The sequence below is a fragment of the Chanos chanos genome, chromosome 7 (genome assembly GCF_902362185.1).
Source record: "Chanos chanos chromosome 7, fChaCha1.1, whole genome shotgun sequence".
Taxonomy (NCBI): Eukaryota; Metazoa; Chordata; class Actinopteri; order Gonorynchiformes; family Chanidae; genus Chanos; species Chanos chanos.
This window is the reverse complement of record NC_044501.1, coordinates 26,446,920-26,460,450: the sequence shown is the minus strand read 5'-3', so window position 1 is coordinate 26,460,450 and position 13,531 is coordinate 26,446,920. Positions and strand designations below refer to the sequence as shown.

Below are 13,531 nucleotides of genomic sequence, written 5' to 3'. Positions count from 1 at the left end.
ATTAGGCCTAACTCGATCACACACGAGCAACAAAAAGACACACCCCAACACACCGTAACAAGCCTTTGAAAGACTTACATCCTATTAAAACATTTGCATCCTGTAAAGAAGTCTCTCCTACAACTTTTTACGTTTACTGTTTCTCACAAACTACCAAATCAGGACAGACTGTGTTTGTGTTTGCAGTCTTTGTCTTATTGCTAAATATCACACTGCTGACAGAGTAGCGCACGAATTATGGGGAGTCAGCATGCTATGAAACAGAGAGAGTCAAAACATATAAAAAAATCATTCTGGAAAGTTCCGCTGGCTGGCGCTAAAGGTAAAGTGGACCGGGTTAGACACTAAGGGTCTGATGTTGTTCCATAGTGCCAAGACTCCTGCTTATCTCCCTACACTAAGACCAGTTCACACAAAATCTCCTGATTCAGCAAGTCTTTCAACTGGAGAGGAGCATGAGGAGAGAAAATGAGAGAAGATGGGGGGAGGGAGGGAAGAAGAGAGGGAGTAAGAGAGGGAGAGAGAGCGAAAGAGAGACAGGGAGGGAGGGATGCACTGAGCATGGATACAAAACAGTAAAAGATAATAAAAAAGAGACAGAGGATGGTATGGAGGAGAAGAGAAAGAGAGTGGGAGAGAAGCAATCTGACAGAGAGAAAGGGAGAGAGACACAGAGGGGGCGGGGCACGAGGGGTGTGGGGGTGTGGGTTAGAGATTAAAAGCGTGACTCAGACAATGGAGGAGGGGGGTGGGGGGTGGGGTGGCGGACAGGACTCCCGTCAGAGGGGGAGAGAGAGCCCCTGTTTTTTTTGGCTGGCGTGGGGACAAAGGGAGAAGCAGCCTACCCACAAGCCCATTTCATCAAAAGCCTCCCCTGTGCCCCCACCCAACCCCACAGTGCCCTCCCCCCAAACCCCATGCCCCTCTTCATTATTTTATAGCTCAGCTGCTGCTCTGCTTAGCCCTGGTATGAAGCATGTCTCTTTCACTCTCTTGCTTTCTTTTTTAACTCCTCCTCTCTCTGTCTCTCTCTTTCCATCTTTCTCTTTCTCTCGCTCTCTGTAACAGCAGGCTGTTGTATTTCTTCATGCCCGAGGGGTCATGGGTTTATGGGACCCAGAACTAAATATTTATAAACTTTATCCTTCACTCCAATTCTTCTTTTATGCTTTTTTCATATTTTTTTCTTTCTCTCATTCTCTCTCTTTCTCTGTTTCCATTCCTTATTGTTTTACCCACCTTAAAACCTGTAATGTCTTACCCCTCTACATTTATAAGCTTTTTCTCCTTTTCCTTCCTGTCCTATACTCTTTCTTATCGCACTCCCCTCCCTCTCTCGCTCTCACACTGCTGTTCTGTCCACTTCATCTCACAACATTCATTCCATTTCTTGTCTTTTGTCTCCCCTCTTATGCATCTCGGTGTTCCGCCATGTTTATTTGCTACTGTGAGCTTCAGGCCATGTGTTCATTATCCTGACCCTCTGTCCCCAAGATCCCTGCTCCCCTAGACACACACACACACACACACACACACTAGACAAGAACAAGTTATTCTTAGGCCTTGTGTCCAGTAAAGACCGGGGTCTTGTTTTAAATATGGATGTGTGTCTTTTAGGAGGATGTGGGGGTGAATTTGGCAAGATTCATGAATCTGTGCTTTGTTTTCCAGCTCAGAAATCTCTCTCTCCCTCTCTCTGTTTCTCTCTCTCTCTCTGTTTCTCTCTCTCTCTCTCTCAGGGGGAACTGAACCCTTGACCTTCCTGAGGGGAAGTCGCTCCATACTGCAGAGCAATCACCAGGAGAGAGGGAGGGAGTGGGGGGGGAGAGAGAGAGAGAGAGAGAGAGAGCAGTAGAGAGAGAGAGTGAGAGAGAGACACACACTGAGTCTTTATAAACACTTCAGGGTGCGTTACGTTTGCTCTCCATCTACCATGAAACACGTGGAGCAGAGAGAGGCTCTCAGCTCATCTATACCCGGGATCTCTAGAGACGTCTCCTCTTCAGAGAATACAGACATCTTCAAAAGGGATTCCACCACTCTCTAAAGCGCCTCAGTCACAAACCATGGGGCACTCTTATGTTAAGGTGATGGCTCCCCATTCCAGACTGCTACTCTCAACTGAATGTTTGAGGAGAAAACCTAGCAAACATGTTGAACCCAACAGCCGATTGGGCTAAAGAAAAATTCCAAATAAGTCCAAACACCTCTTTGAGCTAGAGACTCCATTGAATCCAACTATCCTTTTCACTGCTCACAAACAACATGCACCTGAAATCAAGCAGAATGTGTCCCAGAATGAGAATGACTCAGGGCGTGAGGTGATACTGTTTTTCTCCAATTTACTGGAGTTGCTCCGACCTTCTAACAACCTGTTAGTGATTAAGTTTCAACGGAATTCAGCCAAGGTTTCCATCATAATTGGTTGAATCCCAAATTGGCCTAGCTTCTGTCATCCTGGACGGTCGGACAGCGTAACCATGACAACTGGGCCCTCTAACCCTTTTGTAACGTCTCCTGTGTTGCCAGAGAGGTAATTCAAGAGAAGAAAAAAAATGACAGTTGAAAAATTCCAAGACTGAATATCCTTGACGAGCTCAAGTTTGTCCTCCTGCCAGTAAACCGATCTGAAACTAACTGACTCATTGTCTGCGCACTTTTCAAGCGTTCAGCACAACACATCTGAAAGAGCGACATAGCCTGATAGCCTGTCGTGGCTAGCACAGGTGCTAAGAGTAATGTAAGTCGCCCCATTAAGGTGTGGTGTACGTGTTACTGTGTGAGATAGAGTGTGTGTGTGTGTGTGTGTGTGTGTGAGTGAGAGAGAGAGAGTGAGAGGGAGACAGAGAGACCGTTATTATGAGTTCATCACAAACTGTTCACTAGCGATAACGTGCCTCTAAATTCACGGTCCGTGATTCCTCTGTTAACATTACTGTGAAATGTGAAGTTCAGTTCAGTTATGTTTTTTTTTTTTTTTTTTTTAATTTATAAACAGAATCTCTCTTAAACACTTATCACAATGGTCCCGTTAAGATAAACAAAAGCAGCAACAACCACTGACCCGATGCCGTAGTTCTCTCTGTGTGTGTGTGTGTGTTTGTGTGTGTGTGTGTTCATGTAGCTCAAGACAAGAACAGATGGTCATAATTATTGGGAACATCACATTTTCTTCGCTAGGGTAGCTGGGTAATATTTCAACATCTTGTCTAATCGTCTTTGAACAAAGCGTGCTTCTCTAGTTATGCCAGGAACTTAAAGTATGGAGTTAATGCAAACAGTGAAAAGGAAACCTGCGCTAATGAACTGGCAGATATACAACAGCAATAATACAACAGTGCCCGAGAGCAACAATGGGAATTGTATTCGTATTAGACCAACATGGCTTAGCAACGCAAATCCATTGAGCTAATAGGAACAGGAAGCAATTGTGAGTGTCTTCTACTTAACTAAACACACGTGATTTTCGGTAAATACGTTTTTAAAAGTATCACAACATATTAACGAAATACTAAAATGTGCACAATTTATTTGGTAGACTACCGTGTGTCCCAACTCTCTTGCTGTCAGTTAAAACGTAATAACAACTTTGTTTATAGATAAGGAAGTTGATTCCTTTCATGCAATGCACATGATGCTGACTTGATGTGGGTTCTCGTTGCTACATTAGGGCGATGCATCGCTATAGAGAAAAGCAGGTGGAGGAACGGACAAACAAAGGACGTCGGTTAACGTGTGGCACACACACAAAAAACGTTTAACTTTAAAAGTGCTCACGGTTGATAAGCACGGGCCTTACCTGCATGAGTAATGTCGGACAAATCATAGTTCTTAGCCGTCCGTGGAAACTCCTTTAGTTTACGGTTAGACAAGTTGAGGGCTCCGGTTGAAGCAGCCTCCTCCAACGACTTCTCGATGCTCCTGCTGGCCGCTACTGTCGCCGGCAGCTGAGTACCATCCCCAGCAGCCATGAAACAGTGATATACCACAATTTTTTTTTACTTTCTTTATGGCGAAATGAGAAGCTCCTGCTACACTTCCATTCCTTCTTTGTGTTACTTCCAATGTGAAAGACACTCGATAAAGAAGTTTAGTAGTCCAGAAAGGAAGGTTAAATCCAAAGATGGGCGAAATCAGCTTTCCTTCAGAAAAAACACGGTTTGTCAACCTAACCCGAGCTCCGCGCAACTGTCAATCTCGCACCGAGGTGCAGGGCGAGCTCCGAAGGAAGAAGGGGAGGAGTTTCAGGTTGAGTAAGTCTTGATTGGCAGGCGCGACACACCCAAAATTGTAACATGGGAAATCAACGCAAGACAAGTGGTCTATGAAAGGGATGTGGTTATTCGATAATTTCTGAGCCCCAAAGATAGGGACGGTTTGGACAACCAATCAGAGAGGGAGAAAGCAGTTCGACGGAATCAGTTTGCGAAAAAAAAAAACAGCAAGGGCTAACCAAGAGAAACACTGGCGAGGAAAGTTAGAAGTTCAGCTGGCAAGTGAATGTTAACTTTGAAGTGTGACTAGTGTGTTTTCAATTACTGATTTCCAGACGTGTCATAGTTTTTCGCTAGAGGATAAGTTTCCGTCTGCGCGCAAAGCTATGGCTTCAGACAAATTCATCCATCTTCGCAAATACCCGTAAGCATGTTTCGCATGAGATTCTGTTTGTAAATTTAATAACCTCATAACTGAACCTCACACCTCAGAGAAATGTTTACCGAGGAATCAAGAACCGTGAGTGCGATCTTACAGGCTCGTTATCCCAAATGAAGTTCGTGATGAGCCCGTAACAACGGCATCCCCCCCCCCAATGCATGGGTTTGGGGCTGTTACGTCCTCACTTTCACTTGTATGTGCAAATTTCAGGCTTTTCATCCACCAGAGTCCTGTCTTTCTTTCTTTCTTTCTTTCTTTCCATTGTCCAAATTTAGCAAGATGACTCTCCCCCCAACCTCATCTCTTTGCTCTGAGAACCATCAAAATTACACCCCTCCACACACACACACACACACACACACACACACACACACACACATCCTTCTGTGAAGTCCAGTCTGCCCATCTGTCAATCTGCTAGTATCCTTGTCACACTAGGGGACAGGGGTGGGTGACAATTATTACATAATCCTTTCATTCTCACTGCATTACGCGCACACACACACACACACACACACACCATGTGATATGTGTGACTGCCTGTTTCCTAGCTATAAATCAAAACTTAATTTTAATTTACTGCACTAGCCCATTTCAGCATCTCCAAAATGTCCATTATAATAGGTAAAATAGATTCTCCATCAACAGTAATTCTATTACATTAGATAAACTGTGATACTCTGTCTAAATGTAGTATTCAATGCTTGAGTTTTTTAGGCTTTTATTTGTAGCATGTGGAGATGTTATGGGTTGGACTCCTGCATTGATGGCAAACACCCTAAAAGCTAAATGCTAAAAGCTAAAGTATGTTTTAGTATTGAGAAAATGGATCTATATCTGAGAGTCTCTCTGATTGGTCTGGGGTCAGTCTATATGATCGAGTGGCTGGAGCCTGTCTGTTTACTATCTGTGAATTATCTATCTGTGTCAGACAGGGACTGAATCTGGGTCAGTAAATCATCAACCAATGCAGAACTCCTCAGGGGGAAAAAAAAGAATAGAGGAGGAAGAGGGGAAGCAAGGGAAGAGAGAGAATGAGAGACATGGGAGTGAGAGAGCGTGAGAAAGACAGAGGTTAAACATGGACAGACACTAAGAGAGAAAAAAAGAGAGTGAGGAAATCGTTGTGTGTGTGTGTGTGTGTGTGTGTGTCTTCAGAAAGAAAGAGAAAGGCAGAGGAAATTGGTGTGTGTGTTCTGTCGACACATAAGCGCCACCCCACACAAGTTCTCTAATAATGAGAATGCAATTTATTCTCACAACACAACACAAGCAGTGTTCATATGATACTGTAAAGAAAAAGAAAAATATTAAAATATTAAGATTATGTCTGTAAAAACAGAAAAGTACACTCATATTGAAAGTGTAAGTTAATTTAGAGTTAAACAATAGAAAAGCTTTCCTTCTTTCTTTCTTTCACTCTCTCTTTCTCTTTCTCTCCTTTTTTTGTTGTTGTGGGCATTACCTCATTGCAGGGGCATGCGGGTCATTGATGGTAATGAATATTCATACTCATTAGAGCCACACGTACAGGGTTTGTATCACTTCCTTTGTTTTGGGCTTTTTGAACTGAGTTCATCTGTCTGTCTGCAGCCTTTATCTGCACCAGGAACAAACTGCTTGCATGCTTTAAAAGATATGGGATAGAATGAAGGCACTCCCAATTAAACTGTTGGGAAAAGTTTCCCAGATTATTCCTTTGGGTACACCCCATCATTCCCACCAATCATCACGCTCTGCACAGAAAGATCCAAGAGTGTTAGATTGAAATTTCCTGTGGTTAATTATTTTATTGTGTTTAAATGAAGTCTTTTGTATTCATAAGCCTGTGTTTGCATGACTAACAAAACAAACAAAAAAACAGGTGCAGAGAAGAGAAAGGAGTAATAGACGACTGAGATTGAAAAGCAAAATAAGAGCATCAATGAATTATGAGTGAGTGAAAATGTCTGTTTTTGTCTGTATGCTTTGGCACATGGTCTGTTGTTGTTGAGGGAAATGAGTCATCAAATGAGTGACCAAAGCACAAATACACTTGGGAGAGAAAGGGACAGTGATGGATATCAAGGGGTGGTCAATGAGTGATGAAAGACAAAGTGCCCAAAGAATGACTGGAATGTGATAAGATGTGAAGAGAACTGCACCAGCTGTGGGAGAGAGTGAGAGAGAGAGAGAGAGAGATCCAAAGTGTGGAGATGTCTCTCAGTATCAGTACAACATGACGTCACAAAACACTGACATCAAAGTTCTAGAATTTCTGCGCTATATCTCTCAAACATTCTGATAATGTAATAAAGGGAGATCTCTTCTAAAGCAATTTATGGGATACTGAGGGCTTCATTTGCCAAAAGACAGTTTACACAGCAGGCCATATAAGAGAGAAGCACCTCAGGCAATTTACTCTTACTGAGATCAGAACAGCTTTTACATGTAGTATCAGCTGATGGCGAACAGGACAAAAACCGACAGCAGGAAACGTTATCAAAACTGCCACAGGACAGCTGCAACATCACCTACAGTGAGTTAAAAATATGGAAAAATAAGAAACTGAACACCCAAAATTGAAGAGCCATAGACTTGAAGAGATCACCAAAATAATCGTTAGTGTTCAGTAAATTGTTTTTTTAAATCATCAGGTAAAAAAGAGGAAGACTATGATCCCAAATAAGGATCCTCCATCCTACATAATGGCTTTGCCACCAGAACTGGTGAGATGCCCACCTAAAGGAACATAAATCATTTGCTCCACAAAAGCTTCTAACAGTTTATTTTAACCTTTGAAGATTCTTTGACATAAAAACACACACATATTTAATTTACAGACAAATACTGAACACAGGAAACAAGACAAATGTACAAGAGTCATTTATGGAGCTGTAAGGTTATAAAAATACTATAATATCATCAAACCTGATAGACGTGCAACTACAGTACCCAGAATACACCTCTTCTCTTTACACAAGATTGAGGAGATCCTGTCCTGGGTGACAGCATGTGATGTCATTTCCTTTGGAGCCACCTGCCATGCGTTTCATGAGCTGAGCATGAGCCAATCAGTGTGGAGGAAGCTGTGTCATCGTCAAGCGATCAAAGCTCCGCCCCCCAACAGCCCCATGAGCGACTGGAGGAGGACAGCCATTTTGAAATGTGAGACAGACAGAACAGGGAGGGAGAGATGTTGAATTTAGCTGTTTGACTGACGACCCTGTGAATATGGTTTGGCCCAGTGCAAGGGAGAGTGTATTCTAATTAAGTTACGGCCTACTCCACAACATGGAACATGGTTGACGGGATACTTAAGTTATAATCTTGCCCTGCCACACCTGTTTCAACTTGTCTGTTCCTCATCAGGACTGGGGAGCTGATAGACAACTGAGCTGTCGATGGGCTCCCCAGCACTAATGGAGACCAATCACAAAGTCACGTGTGGTTGCCTCTGGTCCAGTCTGTTTATCCTCAAAGCAAAACAGAACAAAAATTAGATTCAATTTCATTTCTCATCAGTTTAGTTAATTCAGTCAATGAACTAAATTTCTGAGACGAAAAATAGCCAGCCAACTATCCTGTTCCTCGATAGTCACTTCAAATGTTCTGGATCTGCGGCCTATGTCTTCTTAACCATTCACCTCTCTCTCTCTCTCTCTCTTTCTATCTCTCCTCCACAGACTCCCAGGCTCTGTATCTGCAGACTTTCAGTAGGGGGGCCAGCAGACCTGGAGTGTCTGTCAGGAGTCACCATGGCGGCAGGCCACGTTACCCTGCAATAGAGGCTGTCTCTCCACCTCTGGCCCTAGGCTACCGCAGGGCTATGCCAACAAGAGACCACCTCCTTCTCTGGGACCATCAAGGCACCCTCTTCGTGCTCCACAACTCCATCATTTCATCAGTGCGCGGATGGAGAACGACAGAGAGGGCCAGCATCTACTCTGTGCTATGCCACTACGTCAAAGATGTGAGAGAGAGAGAGAGAGAGAGAGAGAGAGAGACAGAGAGTATTGTCAATGGTTATTCTAGTTATTAAGGCCTTTTTGTCCTCAGTTTGTTGAAACTTTTTTCTTGAGACACGGTTTTACTTCATATAATGATTTTTGTTTCACAGACAACTGAATTAACAGATTCTCTTTGGGAATGAAAAGAATGAAAATTGAATTGGACAGTTGAACCTACTTTATAGAGCCATGTAAACAGTCTTGAAGAATTTGAACTTTCAGGTTGTCATAACCTTCCAAATGAGATGCAGTAATCATTTAATCCACTGAGAACTAACCTTTGGACAATTTAAGTCATTTATAATTGCAGTAGAAAAATGCAATATCCTGTGTAGTGAACTGTGGCCTTCATTAAAAAAAATCTCTCTCTCTCTCTCTCTCTCTCTCTCTGTCTCCCCCTCTCTCTCCCTCTCTCATTCCAAACATTAGTTTGCTGTAGACCCACGAAGTGACATTTCATTCCGCCAATATGTTTATGTGTTGGCGAGGCACAACAATGTCATGCAGCTGCCTGATTGGTTGAATTATTCAGGCCCTGCCTCGGCATGTGATTGTGTGGATGTGTACAAACAGGACAACAGCCAGAGGGTGTTCCGAATGACCTTTCACCCCTCGCTCAACTTCACCCAAATCCGTCTCACTGGCTCGGAACTCAACAGGGTCCTCCTTCTGCTCACTGGTTGGTGGCCAGAAGAAAAAAAAACTGCTCTTTAATGGGAGATTGTTTTCAGGGGCACGTTTTACTCATGGTTGTCAACTCCTTATCTGCTTGTTAATCTGCAACTTCTTTGAGTCTTCTCTTGTCAAAACATTTTTTTAACACTTTATTCCTTCTTTCATCCCCTCCTCCTCCTCCTCAGATGACATAATTTTCTCCCAATTTCTAATAACTAATCCTGCTCTCTCTCTCTCTCTCTCTCTCTCTCTCTCTCTCTCTCTCTCTCTCTCTCTCTCTCTCTCCCTCTCTCTCGGTCTCAGACTCAGGACTGGTCTACGCTCTCTCTGTAAATGAGAGCCAGCTCATGTCCTCGCCCTCCTACACTGTCCAGTTGACCCTGAGGAAAATCAGCACAGCCCAGCCGTGTCTGCCCATCCAGCAGCTTTACAGCAGCTATAGCAGTGCCCTCTACGTCACTGGTACACGCCAGTTACACCACAAAACACACACTCTGGCTGCATGGCCTCGAGCCTGCGGCATTCTTCACTGCCATGGGGGGACCAATACTTATTTTCGCCAATCCCGAGCGATCCTGCATGTGGATTTGATGCTCTCAAGTCAGAAACAGCCTTTGTAAATGTAGGGTGTGTGGAAAACACTCCAACTCAACTGTTACGAAACATGAGAGTTTTGTGAGAGAGACTCGAGTGAATTGAGAGATTTGTTGGTTGAATCCCCTACGATAGCCTTAAGTCTCTGTGAGAAGAGTGTGGCAAACTCTCTCTCTCTCTCTCTCTCTCTCTCTCTTTTTCTCCAACTCTCAGTTGAGGGAGCAGTGTATATAGAGGTGCATTCTGCAGGGGTGTATCGCCAGCTGTTTGGAACTCAGCAAGGTTTTGATCGCAATGATGTTCACTCCCCTCTGCCTCTCTCACTGCCATATAAGGTCATTTCTCTTATATATATATATATATATATATATATATATATATATATATATATATATATATATATATATACTCCACACTAGACATAGGCGTATTATTACATATCAAAAAATGACACATACACACACATGCAGCATATGTTGATACTGATTAGAGCAGAAGGTAAAATAATAATAATAATAAGTTTATTTAGAGCCCAATATCACTATTTATAGTCTCAAAGGGCTTTACATGTCTATAACAAAGTCAAGTCAAACTTATATTATGGATAAGTTCGAGAAAATAGATAAGTCTTTAGTCTCGTTTTAAAGGTATTGAGAGATATCACCATTACATAACATTTGCCAAAACAAAGTTATCATTATCCTTAATATAGTCAATATTTCATTTATTACTCATGGTATTATTTTAAGTGAGTCCTCAAGATTCCTTGTGTTTCATCTGACTTTTTTTTTTTCCACTAGTATTACTAATATTGGTATGTTCCACTTCTGTGCTATGAAGTCTGACTCAAAGCTCTCTCTCTCTCTCTCTCTCTCTCTCTCTCTCTCTCTCTCTCTCACTGCCTGTGCCATTATGCAGGTGGTGAAATGTTCTATAGCTCTTGGTCATCTCTGTCTGTTGGATGAGGGGGGAAGACTCTTTGTGATGGGAAACAACCGTCACGGCCAGCTAGGAACCGGAGACAAAATGGATCGTGGAGAACCTACTCAGGTACAGTGTGCGTGTGTGTGTGTTTTCATCTCTCTGTTTAGCGATTTGCCTTAGTATTCAATTTGTGGAATTTTGTTGCATTACAATAACAAACCCATCTGATTAGAAAGACAGACCAATATGCTTCTATATGCACCAGTCAACACTGTGGTAGAGACAACACAAGCCCTGAGGGTCCAGACAATAGTGTATCACCTCACTAACCTTATACTACCAGCTAAGCCTCACTACCAGCTAAGCCTCATAGTGCGACTTTCTGAAAAACATACCTGTGTTTTATTATTATTCCAACTCATTACTTACAAAACATGGCATTTCAGATGTGTGATTTGACCAATTTGAATCTGATTTGGGGGAAATCTCTGGGGTCACTCAGATTTAATCCATCACTGAAAGGTCTTTTTTTTTTTTTAATTCTTGTGATGGCTTTGCATCCAGATGTCAGTAATGTGACGGGGAGCTTTAGACTAGCTTGGCTGTCAGATATGTAAAACTGACTGACCTCGATAAGAGTGATGACCAAACTCCCCATTTCTCCTGCTCAGGTGGCACTGACTCTGGCTCCGGTGGACGTGTTTTGTGGGCTGAACCACACGCTGGCCCTCCTGCAGGGGGAGTCGGGAGACAGGGAGGTGCAAGGCTGTGGTTGTGGAGAAGGAGGTCGCCTCCCTGGGTGTCCCAAGGGCACTGCTGTGTTCTTGAAACTCGCTGTGAAGGTTTGTCTGATTTATCCTGTTTTATTATTATGTGCTATATCACCATCCACTGTCGTTGTGGAAAAAAATTTTTTTCATTCTTTATGTAAGTTTAAGGATACCAGATGGCACACAGGCAAGTCAAACTCTAAAAAGCAGCCACAAGAAGACATTAATTATTATTATTTTCAGGACCATGGAAAGAAATATTGCATTGTGTGCTAACATTGCATTCTGATTCAGATTCATATTGTCTGTGTAATTCCTCAGACAGTCTCAGACATTTTGCATGTTTGTTTGATCTATTTACTCACACAGGATTTAAACCACCAACTTCCTTATGCACAAGTGTTGGTTTATTTGAGTTAATTAGTAAAATGGTTTGTCATTTTGAACAAATACTAATCTACAGAGATTCTCAAAGCCAACAGTGACTGCCAATTCAAAGTGGTTTTAAGTGAACAAATATACTACATATAAAATAGTACACTGCCTCCTCTATGTCATTATTAGTTTATCATTTTCTCCTCTTACACACCATCTCTCTCTCTCTCCCTCTCTCTCTCTCTCTCTCTCAGGTTCCCCGGACCGCTCGTTCACTTTGTGCCTCTAAAGACTGCCTGTACCTGCTCTGTTGCCATGACGTCACCGAGCCCCCGGTGTTTCAGGCTGTGCCTCTCGGGAGGGAGGAGGAGAGGACAGAGCGCGCGGAAAGGGAGCGACTACAGAATCATCTCTCAGAGATAAGGGAACGAGCGACCGCTCAGGAGCAACTGGAGACGCTGAGAGGGGCCGTGCGGAGTCACATGACTCTAAACGCTTCTTTTAAGGATTTTCTGAACGAGGCTCTGATCGCCATCCAAAATCGCTGTGGTGACACAGATTAGCGGTCAATATTACCTTTCACGGATGGCATGGATGAACGGAATATTTCGAAAGTTTCTTTAGTTTTACCCGAAGACTGCGAACTGTCTTTGATCTCTTTAATTTTGATGGAAAATAAAAGTTTCTTTTTCTTGCTGCAGAAACATATCTTACAATGAATTGGTAAAATACCATCACGCATCATACATGGTTTAACTGTTTTCCTCATGAAGACCTGCAATCACACTTCTCAACTGATTAAGCTGTAACAGGCCCCTCACGACACTACGTAATTAATGAAAAAATCTCAATTCACACTTTACTCCGGACTTCTAAATCAGGGTTAGACCCTCCCTCTGTCCACACAAACTCCACACGCAGAAAAATAAACAAAAATGTGGAGAGCTGGGGTGCGGGAAATGAAATAATCAGATATAACAAATGATCAACAAATGTAATTTCAAAGATTTACTATCTTTAGCCTGTAGAATACGTAACCTCCTCCTTTAGATACCTAGGGGGGATGACAGGGCTACATGTGAAAGCAGATGAGTTTTTTCACTGTAACTCAATGATATGTGCAAAAAAAAACTGTCGAGAATATTTTAGTTTTCTGTGCAGTACACAAGTGGAGACGCATGTGTCACCATCGGACAACTTGTAAAAAGTTCGAATCTAATGTAAAGCTATTTAGGAAATCGTTTTTTGGAACGTTGGTAGGCCTATAGCATCCTCGCGCATATATCGCTTCTTTTCAGAAAATAACACATCACCTCGAATGCTTATTTACACTCAATTTGGCTGACTTGAAGAGAGAATACAAGCAGTAAAGAGAGAAAATACGGAGGAATATAAAGAAGCAGTAAAGTCTGATTATAATATCTCAGGAGGTGAGCTTTGCCAAAAAGGGGCTCGCAGGCGCTTTTTGGTTTAGTTTTTGCTTTTTTTCCCCTCAGTATTTGTTAGGTCTTTTTGCTCGTAGGGTATGTCGTTCCACTGACATCCCTG

At 42.6% G+C, this 13,531-nt stretch overlaps 2 protein-coding genes across 2 annotated transcripts in view; one reads left to right on the top strand and one right to left on the bottom strand.

The window, feature by feature from the left end:
- Positions 1-3,971, bottom strand: part of lrch4 (leucine-rich repeats and calponin homology (CH) domain containing 4) — a 29,084-nt gene extending 25,113 nt beyond the window's left edge. The window contains exon 1 of the mRNA XM_030779677.1: positions 3,800-3,971. Coding sequence (XP_030635537.1) covers positions 3,800-3,971 — 172 coding nt within the window. The remainder of the gene's footprint in view (positions 1-3,799) is intronic.
- A 3,372-nt stretch (positions 3,972-7,343) lies between these two features.
- On the top strand, positions 7,344-12,546 carry LOC115816150 (F-box only protein 24-like). Its single transcript, XM_030779119.1, has 9 exons — positions 7,344-7,364; positions 7,620-7,803; positions 8,322-8,608; positions 9,075-9,324; positions 9,624-9,782; positions 10,128-10,249; positions 10,833-10,964; positions 11,510-11,680; positions 12,238-12,546. The coding sequence occupies exons 1-9, from the start codon at positions 7,344-7,346 to the stop codon at positions 12,544-12,546; spliced, it is 1,635 nt and encodes a 544-aa protein (XP_030634979.1).
- Positions 12,547-13,531: the final 985 nt, after the last annotated feature.